This window comes from Salvelinus sp. IW2-2015, linkage group LG20 (genome assembly GCF_002910315.2).
Source record: "Salvelinus sp. IW2-2015 linkage group LG20, ASM291031v2, whole genome shotgun sequence".
Classification (NCBI taxonomy): domain Eukaryota; kingdom Metazoa; phylum Chordata; class Actinopteri; order Salmoniformes; family Salmonidae; genus Salvelinus; species Salvelinus sp. IW2-2015.
The window spans coordinates 70,674,377-70,691,929 of NC_036860.1; the positions used below are offsets into that span (position 1 = coordinate 70,674,377).

The following is a 17,553-nucleotide window of genomic DNA, read 5'->3' on the forward strand; positions in this document are numbered from 1 at the left end:
ATATTTATTACATAATACAGTTTCTAACCTAAAAAGTGTCTCCAGGACTGTAGTTCATTGACTTTTGCAAACCAAATCATCGTCTTACTTTTAATTTTTTTTTAAATGTTTTTCAGCCGAGTTGTCATGACGACGGGGTGCGAAAACAAAACAGAAACATGAGAAATATTTTGAGTGGTTTTATAAATGGGTAAGATTTATACCTGCTTGTAGTGTGTTCTATGAAAGTACATTACATTTTGGTTTTCTGAAGAGAACATGCTTTTTGGCCCAACACTGTCACTTAGAGCTGACACTCACAAGAACAAGTTCATATTTACAATGACGGTCTACCCCAGTGACACTGGGCCAATTGTGCACCGCCTTATGGAACTCCCAATCACGGCCAGATATGATACAGCCTGGATTCGAACCAGGGACTGTAGTGACACCTCTTGCTCTGAGATGTAGTGCCTTAGACCGCTGCGCCACTCAACAGAAGATACCCCACTACCCTTCAAGAATTATAGACAAGACCATGAGCTACAGCAATAATCTGTTACTATTGAAGGGGCTATTATTACTGTCAGCATGTCCTTTCAAATAAGTTCATCTCATGGTCAACGTGGACTGGGTTACTCAAACTATAAATGGATTCCATAACTAAGACCTAATCCAAGAAAATGTGTAGCCTTGGTCATTGGTCAGTACGAACTGTTATTCCCACTTTAGTGTTGTCAGCATCCTAAGTGAGTGTTGTGACGTGTGGCTGACTGATACATAGCACAGCCCTCTAAATGCTCGGTGATGTCTCTCCAACCCAGTCCCAGACAGAAGTGGAATAACAAGATTGGTACTACAGAAAAAGATCACACAAAGGAATTCAAGTAAGTATTTTTATATATATAATTCCTTCATTACATAAAACATTTTTGAAATACAAGTCTGGATATTGTTTTTCATACGCATACACTCAAATTGAATTTTATACATTTGTACCCACATTTATAACTTTGCACCTTAAAGCATTTTATCTTAACAAAAAAATATATATTATACACATTTTTCAAACATTTCAAGTAGGCCTATTGATGTTTGTAGCTAGATATTTACACATTTGTACAAACTCAGTTTGCAGTATGAATAAAGTATACAACACTGCATATATTTTACTAATTATTTAGTCATGATAAAACAGAGAGCAGATGGTTTTAATATGCATCTAGCAGCCTCTTGGAAGGAATCAGGCCTAGCTGGACATGTGGGGTAGAAAAGCCCCATGCTGCTTTTGGTTCACCTCAACCGACAAGTGGTCTCTGGCCCCCTCAGACCGGCTGGTGTAGAGGGGGCACTTGTTCTGGGAAGTTTTGAGATGCGACCACCCCAACCTCCACCCAAAATAATTTATGTAGAGGGATTTGTTTCCCTCCTCTCCATGGTTCTATTGGCCTTACCCCTATCAGTTGTCAGTCACTGTCTCTTGGCCATGTTATTGGCTGAAGCGCACATATCAGTCAACTCGGAGGTGGGCGGGTGTCCCTGAAGGGGGCAAGCGAGCAGGCCGAATCAGATCCCCCCCCGTCACCTCCCCCAACTTGCCCCTGCCCCTTAGCCGCCCAACCACCACTGTCTGTGAGGTGGAGATGAGCGACGAGTCCAGACGGGTTTTCTTGTCATCAGTGGTGACATTCTTATGCGTCGATGCGGAAGGACAGCAGCTTCTCTGAGTGCATGTTGTTGAGTGTGCGCAGGTCGGGCATCTTGAGCAGCAGCTTGGTGAAGCGAGAGGCGTCACAGGGGTCGCTCTTGCTGACCAGGGCACGCAGTGCTCTGATCAGAGACTCCTGAAGCAGGTCCACTGAGTTAATGTTCTCGATGCCTGAGCGATCTGAAAGAGGACAGAGAAGAAAGAGAGCACCGTTAGACTACTTTACACTTTAGTACAGACCATTACTATGCCATAATAGTGCGTGATTTTTTAAAGTTTCAAGTGTCATCGTCAATGTTCCCCATAATTTTTTCCGGCACTAAGCAAATGTCAGGTCTGCTGAGCGCAAACTTGAACATTGTGGAAATTCTGTGCAACTTCCTGTGAACGCTGAGGCTGTACTCACTTTAAGTAACAGTTTCAGACAGTGGTCAAGTAGGCTACTGTGGCTATTTGATCATAATGTAGGCCTACCAGATTGGCCTACCATCAAAAACAATGGAAAAATGCATTCCATAACATTTTAACATGGAAATGGCTGTTCTATCATTCAGCCAAAAGTAGCAGCCAATGTGTGGTGTTCAAAGTAGGCATACATTCCATTAGACTTTTGAAAAAACATGCAGGGCTTGACTGAAAATGTTGTGTTGTTCGATGAAACCACTTTACAAAATATTACAGTGAATCAGACAAATGATGCTACTGCCTATTGGCTTATCTAAGACTCTCTCAAAATACAACACTGCCCCTTTAAGACACAAAAAAGCTCTTATCCAACTCCCTTTTCAAAGATGTCTAGAAATATTCACGTTTTGTGCTCAATCACTCCCCCATTGCTGAATACAAATGATCTATAACTTGGCTAATAACTCAATAACTATCAAAGGATATGAACAAGTGTACACACGTGGCTGCATGCATCTCTTGCTTTGATCTCAAAACAAGTGAATCTACTCATGACCGCTCATGCTGTAAACACAGTCCAGTTCAAAGTGAATGCCACAGATCCATATATGGCAATATTTGCATATAGGCCTACAGCAGCTCTGATTGGTTATGCCGTACCGGTCTGTGTAGAGTATGGGCTGAGTCGTACGTGTCAACACAATAGAATCCTACTCCGATGCGTTCTGCCTACAACAAAATATCTTGCATAGTTTGTTTTGTTTCGGTATGTTGCATTTAAAGTACAACTGAATCCTGGACTTCCTGACGGGCCACCCCCAGGTTGTAAGAGTAGGCAACAACACGTCTGCCACGCTGATCCTTAACACTGGGGCCCCTCAGGGGTGTGTACTTAGTCCCCTCCTGTATTCCCTGTTCACCCACGACTGCGTGGCCAAACACGACTCCAACACCATCATTAAGTTTGCTGACAACACAACAGTGGTAGGCCTGATCACCGACAATGATGAGACGGCCTATAGGGAGGAGGTCAGAGAACTGGCAGTGTGGTGCCAGGACAACAACCACAATGTGAGCAAGACAAAGGAGCTGATCGTGGACTACAGGAAAAGGCGGGCCGAACATCGACGGGGCTGTAGTGGAGCGGGTCGAGAGTTTCAAGTTCCTTGGTGTCCACATCACAAATGAACTATCATGGTCCAAACATACCAAGATAGTCGTGAAGAGGGCACGACAAAACCTTTTCCCCCTCAGGAGACTGAAACGATTTGGCATGTGTCCCCAGATCCTCAAAAGGTTCTACAGCTTCACCATTGAGAGCATCCTGACCGGTTGCATCACCACCTAGTGTGGTAACTGCTCGGCATCTGACCGTAAGGCGCTACAGAGGGTAGTGCAAACGACCCAGTACATCACTGGGGCCAAGCTTCCTGCCATCCAGGACCTATATAATAGGCGGTGTCAGAGGAAAGCCCATAAAATTGTCAGAGACTCCAGTCACCCAAGTTATAGACTGTTTTCTCTGCTACCGCACGGCAAGCAGTACCGGAGCGCCAAGTCTAGGACCAAAAGGCTCCTCAACAGCTTCTACCCCCAAGCCATAAGACTGCTGAACAATTAATAAAATCACCCCTGGACAATTTACTTTGAACCTCCCTTTTGTACACTGCTGCTACTCGCTATTTATGATCTATGCATAGCCACTTCACCCCCACCTACATGTACAAATTACCTCAACTAACCTGAAACCCCCGCACACTGACTCGGTACCGGTGCCCCCTGTATATAGCCTCGTTATTGTTATTCTTATTGTGTTACTTTTTATTATTACTTTTTATTTTAGTCTACTTGGTATTTTCTTAACTCTTCCTGAACTGCACTGTTGGTTAAGGGCTTGTAAAGTAAGCATTTCACGGTAAAGTCTACACTTGTTGTATTCGGCGCATGTGACAAATAAAGTTTGGTTTGATTTGATTTGATATTGCGTTAATTCGATCACAATTCCCACGGTAAATGGAAACGTTGATAGTGTTAACTAACGGGGAAAACTCCAGAAAGTTGAGTGAAGTTCAATCTCGTGCTTCTCTGCGCGGGCTGTTATTTGTTCTGCGGGGCAGTCCCGGTGGAGCTGCGCATCTGCGCGCAGCTTAGAGGGAACATTGGTCATGGTGATTTACTGGCAGGAGAAGTACAGTACTTTCGCTCTGGCTGCTTAGATAGGTTGTTAAAGTAATAAGGCTTCTCATTGTTCTTACCTGCAGACACTAGCACTACAGCGGTGAAGAGACCCAGCTCCTCGGCCGTGAGCTCCAGGGAGTTGAGTTTCTCACTGAATTCAAACATGGTGTCTAGCAGGCCTCCCATACCCATGCCCTTCAGGGCCTCCAGGCTGTAGGTGGCACCAGAGATGAAGGTGACAGTCTGCTCCTTCACGTTGAAGAGGGAGGCAAAGCGCACCATCAAGACCTGTAACAGAAGAAAGGGAAAAGTAAGTGAGTGGTGAGTCATTGTATCTTCTCAAGTTGTGAGTATTTTTTGTTTATCCCTGTGTGAAGTTTCTTTGCATATCTGTGTTTGCACACATTTCACGGATGCCTACCTCAAAGGTGCCGGCCTTGAGCAGGGTGACTTGGTCGTTCTCGGAGAGTGCACTGAACCCTGGAATGTGCTTGGCGAACTCCACCACCTCGCGCACAGCCGGCGTGAAGCTGAGCGAGAAGTCCTCCCAGATCTCCTGAGGGGTCTTGTTGGGTTCGTCTTGGGGGCACATGTTCATTGGACATGCCTGGAAGAGCGAGGAGAATCGTAATCAGCATTTTCCTATATGCTATGACTACCTGCCACTATTATTGACAATCTTTGACGTCAAGATCTTTTCAATGTTGCTACACTGTTCAGTGACTCACCAGCACAATGTCCTTGTGGTTTTTCCATGGGAAGTTCTTCCCCTGGGGAACGCTGCTGGTCTCAATGCCTTGGTGGCTCCCGAACAGGTTGCTGTTGTGGAACTGCTTGCCATTGTTCTGGTGATGTCTGTCAGACATGGCCTGGAAGCCATGGTGCTGGAGGGCCACGTTGTTGTTGTGGTGGTAGATTGTGTTGAGGCCGTTCTGATGGTAGCCAGCAGGGCAGTAGCTGGAGCCCCAGTTGTCCACCTCTCCGTTATGCTGTCTCGTGGACTCGCCCAGCTTGTCGTGGGCGTAGACGAAGGTCTCACGGTGCGCCCGGGCAATGGCCGTTATGGTGCAGTCCACCCCAGGGCTGGGGCACAGGGGTGGAGAGCTGGCCAACAGTGGCGGGCTTTGGGTGGATGGTGGGGGCAGAAGGGAAGTAGAGGCTTGTGCTGGAGGACAAGGGGAAGGGGCAAAAGGCAGGGCCTGAGGCTGGGGTGCCACAGTCAGACCCGGGCAGGGAGAGGAGGAAGTGGGAGAAGGGGGACAGTTGTGGGTCAGGCTAGCCAGCTGGAACTCGTTGTTCATGTTGTTCATGTTGTTCATAGCGCTCTGCATCTCTGCGAGCATGCGCTGCTTCTCACGCTTAGGTATTCTGCCAAAGCGAACAGCTGGGGAGAGAGAAAGAGACACGTGGAGTCAACAGTCCTAACAGGGATGAGAGTGTAACAGATCTACTAGACATTTTGTGGCTATATGTGTCATGTTTTAGCCTGTGAAGCTGTACTTACCATCGCGGGACATGCCCACGGACAGACACTTTTTGAAGCGGCACTGCTGGCAGCGGTTGCGGTTAATCCTCATGATGGTGCAGGTCTCGTTCTTCAGGCACTTTTTGTACTGGATGTTCTGCTGGATACTGCGTCGGAAGAATCCCTTGCAGCCCTCACAGGCATGGACGCCATAGTGGAAGCCTGAGGCGACGTCTCCACACACTTTACACAGCAGCACCATCCCATTCAGTTCTGTTACAAACATAAAGAGTAGAACCGACAATGAGTCCAAATTCCAAAAACACTTAAAGCTGCAGTTCCAGCAGTGACAGATAGGGGTGCACAATCTGGAGTCATATAAAGGATTGGGGTTCTGGTAAGGGGGTCTACTCACTGGTAAGGCTTGCCACGGACTTGCTGGTGGAGCAGCGAGAGATGCTGCTGTCATTACGACCCCTAGACCTTGGGGACCCTCCGGAGCCGGAAGAGGAGTTGCCATCATCACCATTGGAGGAGCTGGAGCTGCCGCTGCCGGAGTAGGCATTGGAGAAGCTCTGGGAACCATTGGGGGAGGGAGGGAAGGAGGCTCCGAAGGAGTTCTCGCTGTACATAGACACCGGGCTGGTGTGATTTGGTGAGCAGCCACTGGAGCCGATGTAGGAGATTACGCCCCCTGGTGGACAAAATAAAAAGCGAGAGGACAACTTGTTAGAATGGATGCATGGTATAAAAACAGTGAGATCATTTGATTTGTCACATTTGGTGCTCTGTTCTTTGACTCGCTAACCATTGGACATCAGTCAACTGACAGTGAGGACTGATGGAAACTAAAACAGAGGAGGTAAAGAGGAAGAGGGTTCAAGAGAGGACAAGTACTGGTTAGGATTGATATTGCGCCCATTCATGTTCACTGACAAAAGAACGAGGGGGCGGCTGCAACTTTGTATCATTCTGTACATTCCAAATGTTCCCTTAGCTACCCAGGACAGTTATGCAAGGAAACTGTGGCAATGTTAGGATAACCATAGCAACAGGGTGGCTGGGGAGAGTCCAAGAAGACAAGTGACTGGAAAAGAACATTGCTTTCCAGGAAATGTTGGCAGGAATGGCTGCCCTGACTGGCTTTCCGTTTATTTTTCTAGCTCAGAGGTCACCCCTCTTACCAAAACAGAAGCCCTGACCACAGAGTACATTTACAGGAAGCCATAAGGGCAAGATTGTTGTGCCACGTGAGCCAGCATCACCTACAGAACATTATTTACATTATGGAAGAAGCTATTGCAGCATGGAGAATGAGCACGTTCTTTTTGGATGCTGCCCAATAGCACAGACTGTGCTATTGCTGTTTTGCAGTCTCATTGGCCAGACATAGCCACCCACACGAGTGGATTTAGATACTCTTGTGCTCTCTCTCTCTCTCTTTGTTGGAACTCTCCTGACAACTTTCACTTGCCCTACTTCCCTTTCTCTCCAACTCTCCCTTTTTGCTCTCCTTGAAACTCCCTGTTCTTCTCTCACCACACCCCCTCCCCTCTGTACTCTATCTTGCTCATACTCTGTTTCTCTTCTCCCTCTCTCACTTTCATTCTCCTTCTCCCTCCCGCTTGTTCTAATCCAGCTGTCTCGGTTTCTCCCGCTGTGAAGGCTAATTCTCACAAGTTCCGTCCAAGGATCACGTTTCGCCACAGCTGGCCACCCACACACCAACTCGTGCCCGGTCGCCGGGGGGTGCCACGCACAAGGCTACCGGGAATGGCTAATCGCTTTTTAAATGCCAAATGGTGTGCCCAGCCCTTTGCCACTTACAGCGTCCCTGCCGAAACCCGAACCTACAAAGCATATGCCCAAGACTTTCTGCACTTCCTGTTGACTCCAATTAACCTGTGCTCTAATACCAGATCAACTGTATTGTGTTGTTGTGAGGAGATGATGTGTTGTTGTGAGTCGATAATGTGTTGTTTTAAGGAGTCTTTGATACCTTTGCAATACATTTTATTGGTGTTGTTGAGGCTTCAATTGATGATGCCCTTGAAAACCGTCTTTATGATTTAATTTCCCTGCATTGATGGCAAGCTGCCCACCTACTGTATGTTTGGGTGGGGACTATTGAAGGATGGGATCATTGTTTTGTGCTTAACAAAACCAAACTCCATACTACGGTTCTGTGAGCCTGACACAGGATGAATTCCAATTTCCTGATTGAAAAAACAGTGAGAGAACGTTTGTCTGTCCTGTTCTGTTCTTTTTGAGACATTCCAATCTAAGAATCCAGCAAGCCAGGCAGCCCTGGAGGAGAAACATATTTCACTGTGGAAAGGAACATAAGGTCTTATAGGGTCACTGTGTCAGGTGTCACCACAACATCCACAACAAGTGTACTTCCTTGTCCTGCATATTTCTACAGTATTACGGCTCCTCCCTCTCTCTCCAACTCATGTTTTCACTCCCTTTTGCTCTGCCTTCCACCTCCTGTCTTTCAATCTCTGAAAAATGTATTACCCACAATAACCAATCAGTGAGTGAAAAGTAAGATTGCTTTTGTGTCAAAATCAATGACCTGCCATTTAAACCAACACTTGTACAGTCAATGTGAAATGAGGAAAACACATTAATAGATATAGCTATGAATATTGAATTAGTCTTAGTGAGTAAACATACATTCAGAGTGAAGTATTTGAAAGAGATATAATAATACATCGAAAGCTATGCATGGGAGAGCCATAGAATGAAAACAGGCTCGGCTGCATACTTGTGTTGCTCGAGGAGCAGCACTAGAGCAGGCTGGTTGGAGTACATTCTAGTCACGCCCTTACTCAACGTGCGCGCTTCCAACTTCAGGTTATTCAACGAGACTGGCAACCAAAAAAAAAAAAGACTGGCAACCTGACTGGCTGTGCAATACACGCCCATAGAACACACCAACTGTTTCCAGGACAGCCTCACGTTCCCTCCCGCTTAGCGCGATCCATGGTATCCAATAGACAGCCAATTCCCACAAGATATTCTCATGTAATTTACAATATACTTGCTGAATATAACCGAAAAGCTTGGTATCTATCTATATTTTCACTTTGCTATGTTGTAGTTGTACAATGTAATTTTATGTATTGCAAATGTATTTACTCTGAACCTATATTCAAATGAATGAACCATTAAATGCTTTATTAGACCTACTATCGCCTTGCCCTAATAATAATACAATAAAGGTAAACCCAATATTTTGGACATCTTAGATAACGAAAGGGAATGTCCCAATCACCCTGCAAGTATTTGGTTATGCCTGTGTAATTATGTCAGAAACAAAACATTATGCCTTACATAAATGTTCGTGTCCCACTTTTCAATATAACACGTGACTGAATGATGTCCGGATCGAATCGCAAGAATTACACCCGCCAGCTATCCAATAGCAGTGCACACATGGCATCCAAGACTGCGTCACCCATGGGACTCTGACGAGCAATTATGTAATGAGCTTGCTCTCTATACCGATGGAGATTGGTGGAGAACAGTGAATGAAAACAAAACGCACATGGCTAGCTTGGCGGGCCATGTGAATTGGGCAAAAACTTGCGCGGATGTCTGCATCAAAGAGATATCCGTCCACCTGACATGACCTACTTCCCCTCGAACTATTTTTGAGCATTGTGTCTTAACACATGATGTTCTACCTACCACACGTACACCTCAAACAATGTATTGTGTTTTAAATACTTCTTGATACAACATTTCTTAATTTCTTCCAGTAATTCGACCTTGACAATGACAGTTATGTCGAACGGTTGGGGTAAAATGTATAGGCTACAGTAATGATAACACACAGTCGTCAGTGAATTCAAAATACACACTGTATGAGGAATAGGCCTACTTCAAGCCTCGTCAGTCATGCACTGAGGTTTGGCATGAGGAGAACTGTACAGAGAACCATTGAACTTTATCCCATCTAGTGCATCACAAGGATGATTCCATCAGCCACGTAAATCACATACAAAAGTGTCTCTACTTAATCGACAGGTGTACATCAATACAATACAACTCATCATTGATTTACGCATTGCGGACTGATAAACAACAAACTGTAAAGAGCTTCAACAGACTGCCAATAAGCCAGGTAGCCTAAACAATGCGCAAAACACATTTTAACCCCAAATACGGTATCCATTACACACGCACAACAAAATAATACTGAATATTTACCTGTATTGTTGTTATTTGTGTCCATTGCTGTTGTTGCCATCCTGAGCTCCAAAACATTCATATAGATATCGGTGAAAATAGAAAACAGTTTAGGAAAGGATAATTTCCCTTCTTGGCAAAAAGCAGGTCCTCTATTCTCTGTTATAACGATGTCATTATGTAGCTATAATAAAAGATCTGTTTGAGTTCGAATACTCATTAAAATACTTAGAACCAGGGTTAATAAACTATACCAAAGGATGCTTCCGCTATCGAGCAAGTTCCCGCGTAATGTGAATCACTTCTCTGTGAGCACTGCCAGTGAAAAAAATTACGAAAAGCGTTTATGCTGTCACAGGCTCTATCCGTGTAGGTCTGAACCGCAGTTTCCAAGTCGGCCTGGTTTTGCTCAGTCTCCCTCATCCCTAGGAAAGGAACAAGGACGCACTGCATGCATGCCCGCACGGGGCTGAAAACGGGACCATGTGACCCCCGGGGAGTGCCTCGTGCCCCAGTGACACACTTTTTTCTCCGAACGCATTAGCTTTAAAAACAAAAAAAAACCTGCGCACATGGAGACGGTAACTCCGCCTACGAAAACGCCTACGAAAAATGTGGGGATATAATATTTTAACGCTGCCATTTTAACTTTAGGGGATAGGACAACATTTTAATATCACCAAATTGCCCAACGCCATTGCGCAATGCCATGGCACATGTTCCATCCATCATTCAAATGATGTCTAATTTGGGTTTAATTGGACGTGCCATTATATACTGTCTCACAAAGGGCTCCCCTTTTCATGTCTGGTTGGAATGTGGATGTGACCACAGACATTCACTTGATACATTGAAAAGATTAGTGCGACCTGTTGTGAAGCGAGGAACATGCCATTTCAAACATCTTAATATCATCAAGAACAAGTTTTAGCTTTTATTCAGCTTTTCTGGCAGTATTGCAAGCGATGGGAATGGGGTGATGGTGGTATAGAATACAACAAAAAAACTGTCCAAGAACTCTCCAGAATGAATGCAGATAAGTATCATAATACCTTATTTATTACCATTTTATTACCAGTGTTTTGTAATAGGAAAACTCTGCAGGATCAAAAGGAGCGAACCATTTCTGCCAGACTGTTCACAGCGCCCCACTCTTTTCTACGCTGTGCACATTGTCCTCACACCCCCACATTGTGCTGCTGTGGGTACATGTAAAGATCACCTAGCCCCATTCTGCGACTACCCCTGAAAATCTCATCTATTTCCCATTACACCCAGCTAGCACATTTGGATCATTGGAAGTTGTGGGAACGTAAGTTTGTGGTTTCCCATTCGTTCTGGGAACGAACCCATAAGTTTCCAGACTGGTAAAATGGACTGTTTAGTAACTATTCTGTGAACTGAAGTGAAAATTTAGCCGATTATGGGAACGTTTCTTTTTAGGTTGCAGGGAGGTTCTGAGAACGTTTTGCTCTGGTTTCTTGAAAGTTTTTCTGGGAGGTTTTATTAACGGTCTGAGAATGGAAATTATAGAGGTTATTTCGATTTTTTTTTATAACTTCCTTAAAACTCTTTAGAACCCATAGCAGCCGTCGATGACCTTTCTTTAAAATAGTATGGCGGTCGCGAACGGCCTTGTTTTTCTAACCATAATACACTATATATACAAAAGTATGCGGACACCCCTTCAAATTAACCAGACACCTAGGTATTTGTAGTTGTCCACATATTCTAAGTCAGAACCGTCCAGAGTAGCGATGCTGGATGGGCGGGCAGGTGTGGGCAGCGATTGGTTGAAGAGCATGCATTTAGTTTTACTTGCATTTAAGAGCAGTTGGAGGCCACGAAAGGAGAGTTGTATGGCATTGCAGTTCGTCTGGACGTTAGTTAACACAGTGTCCAAAGAAGGTCCAGAAGTATACAGAATGCTGTCGTCTGCGTAGAGTTGGATCAGAGAATCACCAGCAGCAAGAGCGTGTTGATGTATACAGAGAAAAGAGTCAGCCCGAGAATTGAACCCTGTGGCACCCCCATAGAAACTGCCAGAGGTCCGGACAACAGGCCCTCCAATTTGACACACTGAACTCTGTCTGAGAAGTAGTTGGTGAACCAGGCGAGGCAGTCATTTGAGAAACCAAGGCTATTGAGTCTGTCGATAAGAATGTGGTGGTTGACAGAGTCAAAAGCCTTGGCCAGGTCGATGAATACAGCTGCACAGTATTGTCTCTTATCGATGGCGGTTATGATATTGTTTAGGACCTTGAGCGTGGCTGAGGTGCACCCATGACCAGCTCTGAATCCAGATTGCATAGCGGAGAAGGTATGGTGGGATTCAGAATGGTCAGTGATCTGTTTGTTAACTTGGCTTTCGAAGACCTTAGAAAGGCAGGGTCGGATAGATATAGGTCTGTAGCAGTTTGGGTCTAGAGCATCTCCCCCTTTGAAGACGGGGAAGACCATGGCAGCTTTCCAATCTTCGGGGATCTCAGACGATACGAAAGAGAGGTTGAACAGGCTAGTAATAGGGGTTACAACAATTTCGGCGGATCATTTTAGAATGAGAGGGTCCAGATTGTCTTGCCCGGCTGATTTGTAGGGATCCAGATTTTGCAGCTCTTTCAGAACATCAGCTATCTGGATTTGGGTGAAGGAGAAATGGGGAGGCTTGGGCAAGTTTCTGTGGGGGGTGCAGGGCTGTTGACCGGGGTAGGGGTAGCCAGGTGGAAAGCATGGCCAGCCGTAGAAAAATGCTTATTGAAATTCTCAATTATCGTGGATTTATCGGTGGTAACAGTGTTTCCTAGCCTCAGTGCAGTGGGCAGCTGGGAGGTGGGAGGAGGTGCTCTTATTCTCCATGGACTTTACAGTGCTCCAGAACTTTTTGGAGTTTGTGGTACAGGATGTTTGAAAAAGCTAGCCTTTGCTTTCCTAACTGTCTGTGTATATCGGTTCCTAACTTCCCTGAAAAGTTGCATATCGTAGGGGCTATTCGATGCTAATGCAGTATGCCACAGGATGTTTTTGTGCTGATCAAGGGCAGTCAGGTCTGGAGTGAACCAAGGGCTATATCTGTTCCTGGTACAACATTTTTTGAATGGGGCTTGCTTATTTAAGATGGTGAGGAAAGCACTTTTAAAGAATAACCAGGCATCCTCTACTGACGGAATGAGGTCAACATCCTTCCAGGATACTCGGGCCAGGTCGATTAAAAAGGCCTGCTCGCTGAAGTGTTTAGGGAGCGTTTGACAGTGATGAGGGGTGGTCGTTTGACCGCAGACCCATTACGGACACAGGAAATGAGGCAGTGATCGCTGAGATCCTGGTTGAAAAGAGCAGAGTTGTGTTTGGAGGGCAAGTTGGTTAGGAAGATATCTATGAGGGTGACAGTGTTTACGGATTTGGGGTTGTACCTGGTAGGTTCATTGATAATTTGTGTGAGATTGAGGGCATCAAGCTTAGATTGTAGGATGGCCGGGGTGTTAAGCATGTCCCAGTTTAGGTCACCTAACAGCACGAGCTCTGAAGATAGATGGGGGGAAATCAATTCACATATGGTGTCCAGGGCACAGCTGGGGGCAGAAGGTGATCTATAGCAAGCGGCAACGGTGATATACTTGTTTCTGGAAAGGTGGATTTTTAAAAGTAGAAGCTCAAATTGTTTGGGCACAGACCTGGATAGTAAGACAGAACTCTGTAGGCTATCTCTGCAGCAGATTGCAACTCCGCACCCTTTGGCAGTTCTATCTTGTCCGAAAATGTTATAGTTAGGGATGGATATTTCAGGGGTTTTGGTGGTCTTCCTAAGCCAGGATTCAGACACGGCTAGGACATCCGGGTTGGCAGAGTGTGCTAAAGCAGTGAATAAAACAAACTTAGGGAGGAGGCTTCTAATGTTAACATGCATGAAACCAAGGCTTTTACGGTTACAGAAGTCAACAAATGAGAGCGCCTGGGGAATGGGAGTGGAGCCAGGCACTGCAGGGCCTGGATTAACCTCTACATCACCAGAGGAACAGAGGAGGAGTCGGATAAGGGTACGGCTAAAGGCTATAAGAACTGGTCGTCTAGTACGTTCGCAACAGAGAGTAAAAGGAGCAGGTTTCTGGCGGGGTAGAATAGATTCAAGGCATAATGTACAGACAAAGGTATGGTAGGATGTGAATACAGTGGAGGTAAACCTATGCATTGAGTGACGATGAGAGAGATATTGTCTCTAGAAACATCATTTAAACCAGGTGAGGTCACCGCATGTGTGGGAGGTGGAACTAAAGGGTTAGCTAAGGCGTATTAAGCAGCGCTAGAGGATCTACAGTGAAATAAGGCAATAATCACTAACCAAAACAGCAATGGACAAGGCATATTGACATTAGGGAGAGGCATGCGTAGCCGAGTGATCATAGCGGTCCAGTGAGTAGCTCGTCGGGCTGGAGACACGGCGATTCAGACAGCTAGCGGGCCGGGGCTAGCAAGCTAGCAGAAGGGCCTTAGAGGGATGTCGCGACGGAAGAAGTCTGTTTTAGCCCCCTCGTGCTGTTACGTCGGCAGACCAGTCGTGATGGATCAGCAGGGCTCCGTGTGGTAAAAGGGTCCAGGCCAATTTGCAAAATAGGTATAGTGGCCAAAGAATTTGTCCAATGGGCCTCTTCAGCTAACAACGACGACCTACCCCGACCAAACCCTAACCCGGATGACACTGTGCCAATTGTGCGCCACTCAATCATGGCCAGTTGTGATACAGCCTGGAATTGAACCAGAGTCTGTAGTGACACCTCTAGCACTGAGATGCAGTGCCATAGACCGCTGCCCTAATCAAGAGCCCCCTAAGCTGCACCAATGCTCCCAGTACACTAAGCGAGGTCCGTACAGAAATGGTTTGTCAAGATCGGTGTGGAAGAACTTGACTAGCCTGTACAGAGTCCTGACCTCAACCCCATCGAACACCTTTGGGATGAATTGGAACGCCGACTGAAAGCCAGGCCTAATCGTCCAACATCAGTGCCCGACCTCACTAATGCTCTTGTGGCTGATTGGAAGCAAGTCCACAGAGCAATGTTCCAACATCTAGGCTGAATTTAAGGATAGAGTAATTCGTTTTTATATGTTGGGCTTAGGTTATATGTTTGCTAGGTGCAGATACAGTGACTTTTTCCACATTTTGTTACTTTACAGCCTTATTCTGTTTTTTTCCTCATCAATCTACACACAATACCCCATGTTCCTCTTGGTCAGTGAAAGTAAGGGAAGTGATGTTGAGAGTCAGGGCTCAGCAGGAAAAGGAAGGGAGGAAGAGGAGTTAGAGATTATTGGAGGGATAGAGATGAGGAGTGGAGGGAGAGTAGAGGAAGAGAGGAAAAGGAGAGTGAAGGAGAGGAGAGTGGAGGGAGAGGAACATGGAGAGGAGGAGGAAGAGGGAAAGGAGGAGGGAGAGGACGAAGCAGAGGGAGAGTACAAAGCAGTGGGAGAGGAGGAAGCAGAGCGAGAGGAGGAGGGAGGAGAAGAGGGAGAGCACACCCGAGAGGGGAGCCTACGTTTCCATGGATTGTGTCAGCCCCAAGTCCCACCATTCACCCTTGTACCACACGGCCTGGCTCCAAAGTGACAGTGGCAGGGGTTTTGGAGTTGTTTTTAAAAGTGGTAGGAACTTATATATTTTCCAGAGCTTGTAATGGATTACAACAAGAAAATGGGCCTGGTTGACCATCTTGACTGAGGATTTATTACGATGTTGGACGCACAGGCAGAAAATGGTGTAAGTATGTGTTTTGGGGGATGCTCAACATGAACATCATAATTGCGTACATTGTGTGGGGTACCCTGCAAAAGCCACTTCCTAGAAACCACAGGTGCTGGTCCCTGAAGCCATTCAAAAAGCAGCTAGTGCATTTATTTTGTAATATGGCTACAGTGGCAGGAAGAGGGGAGCCAAGAGGGTGTGTGGACCGAGTTGTAACTATTTTGAAAGCAGGTGAAGTCGGAAGGGCGCAAGACAGGGTGCGTGGTGTGCATCCGGAGTGGACGCTGGGCAAAGAGTGAGAAATGTGTAGAAACCTCCTTTGGGTGCTCTACGTGTTCTGTGCCACTTTGCAGGATGGGGCAGTGCTTCCAGAAGTTCCATGATATGTTGTAGGCTAAATGCAAACATTAAAGTGACAGTGTGAAATATGAAATACTTGTTGCATTCACTGAATTGTTGTCGAAGTAGGCTACTATTTGTACATTTTGTGTCAGGCCCGGTCTGTACTAAATCTTATTGAGAGAGGTTACCTACATTTTGAAATAGTCCCTGAATAGTTGTTTGCATTTTTACATTGTTACAGAAGTAAGAATCATTGTCAATCAAATAGCCTACTTTGTGTGGGTTTTGTAATACTTTCTGAATATTGTCCTCTGGTCACATTTTGGATCTATTTTTTTATTTATATGTAAATAATATTTAAGTAGAATATATACTGAACAAAAATATAAACACAACATGCAACAATTTCAATTATTTTACTGAGTTACAGTTCATAGAAGGAAATCAGTCAACTGAAATAAATTCATTAGGACCTAATCTATGGATTTAACATGACTGGGCAGGGGTGCACTGGGGAGCCAGGTCCAGCCAATCGGAATGAGTTTTTCCCCATAAAAGGGCTTTATTACAAACAGAAATACTCCTCAGCACCGCACTCCTCAGACAATGCCACAGGTGAAGAAGCAGGGTGTAGAGGTCCTGGGCTGGCGTGGTTACACGTGGTCTGCGGTTGGGAGGCGGTTGTATGTACTGCCAAATTCTCTAAAATGACATTGGAGGCGGCTTATGGTAGAGAAATTAACATTCAATTCTCTGGTAACAGCTCTAGTGGACATTCCTGCAGTCAGCACGCCAATTGCACACTCCCTCAAAATGTTTGACATCTGTGGCATTGTGTTGTGTGACAAAACTGCACATTTTAGTGGCTTTTTATTGTCCCCAGCACAAGGAGCACCTGTGTAATGATCATGCTGTTTAATCAGCTTCTTGATATGCCACACCTGTCAGGTGGATGGATTATCTTGGCAAAGAAGAAATGCTCACTAACAGGAATGTAAACAAATTTGTGCACAACATTTGAGAGAAATAAGATTCTTCTGCATATGGAAAATGTATTGGATATTTAATTTCAGCTCATGAAACATGAGACCAACACTTTACATGTTGCGTTTATATTTTAGTTCAGTATATTATACTTGCTACATTTTGAGTGAGTAATTTAGTCAAATATTTTACAATTAAATACTCAAGTTTTTTTTGTGTTGAATGTTAGTTGTTTTTTGATAGAGAGTGTCTTTACACAATGGAAGACAAAATTAGTGTTATTCCTATCAACATGAATGTGGTGTCATATTAAAGAAGAGGTTGTGCTCTTTAAAAGTAAGTTAAGTTGTAGTTGTCATTTGTTCTTTGTTTTTGAGCTATGTCTGTCTGCTTGAAATGTGTGAGAAAATGACCTTAATCTTGAAAATTCTCAGTAATCTACAGCAGCATTCTAGAATTCTATTGGAGTCTAAAGGGTTAAACTTTTCACGCAATATTTCAATAAGACTTTTAATAACACATCTATCTTATTTTGGGTCAACTTTTTTTAGACTCCAAGCA

The 17,553-nt window shown here is 45.1% G+C and overlaps 1 protein-coding gene across 2 annotated transcripts in view; it reads right to left on the reverse strand.

Annotated features, from left to right (window-relative positions):
* Positions 1-861: 861 nt before the first annotated feature.
* The window catches only part of LOC111981828 (nuclear receptor subfamily 1 group D member 1), a 66,018-nt gene continuing 49,326 nt past the window's right edge, over positions 862-17,553 (reverse strand). The window contains exons 1-7 of one of the 2 annotated variants that reach the window (XM_024013282.2): positions 9,954-10,449; positions 6,151-6,429; positions 5,775-6,008; positions 4,999-5,654; positions 4,692-4,877; positions 4,348-4,558; positions 862-1,867 (exon numbers count right to left, since the gene is read on the reverse strand). In XM_024013282.2, coding sequence (XP_023869050.1) covers positions 1,671-1,867; positions 4,348-4,558; positions 4,692-4,877; positions 4,999-5,654; positions 5,775-6,008; positions 6,151-6,429; positions 9,954-10,014 — 1,824 coding nt within the window. In that variant the 5' untranslated portion in view covers positions 10,015-10,449 and the 3' untranslated portion in view covers positions 862-1,670. Of the gene's footprint in view, positions 1,868-4,347; positions 4,559-4,691; positions 4,878-4,998; positions 5,655-5,774; positions 6,009-6,150; positions 6,430-9,953; positions 10,450-17,553 lie in introns of those variants that run through there. The other variant, XM_070449601.1, reaches the window with a different exon arrangement.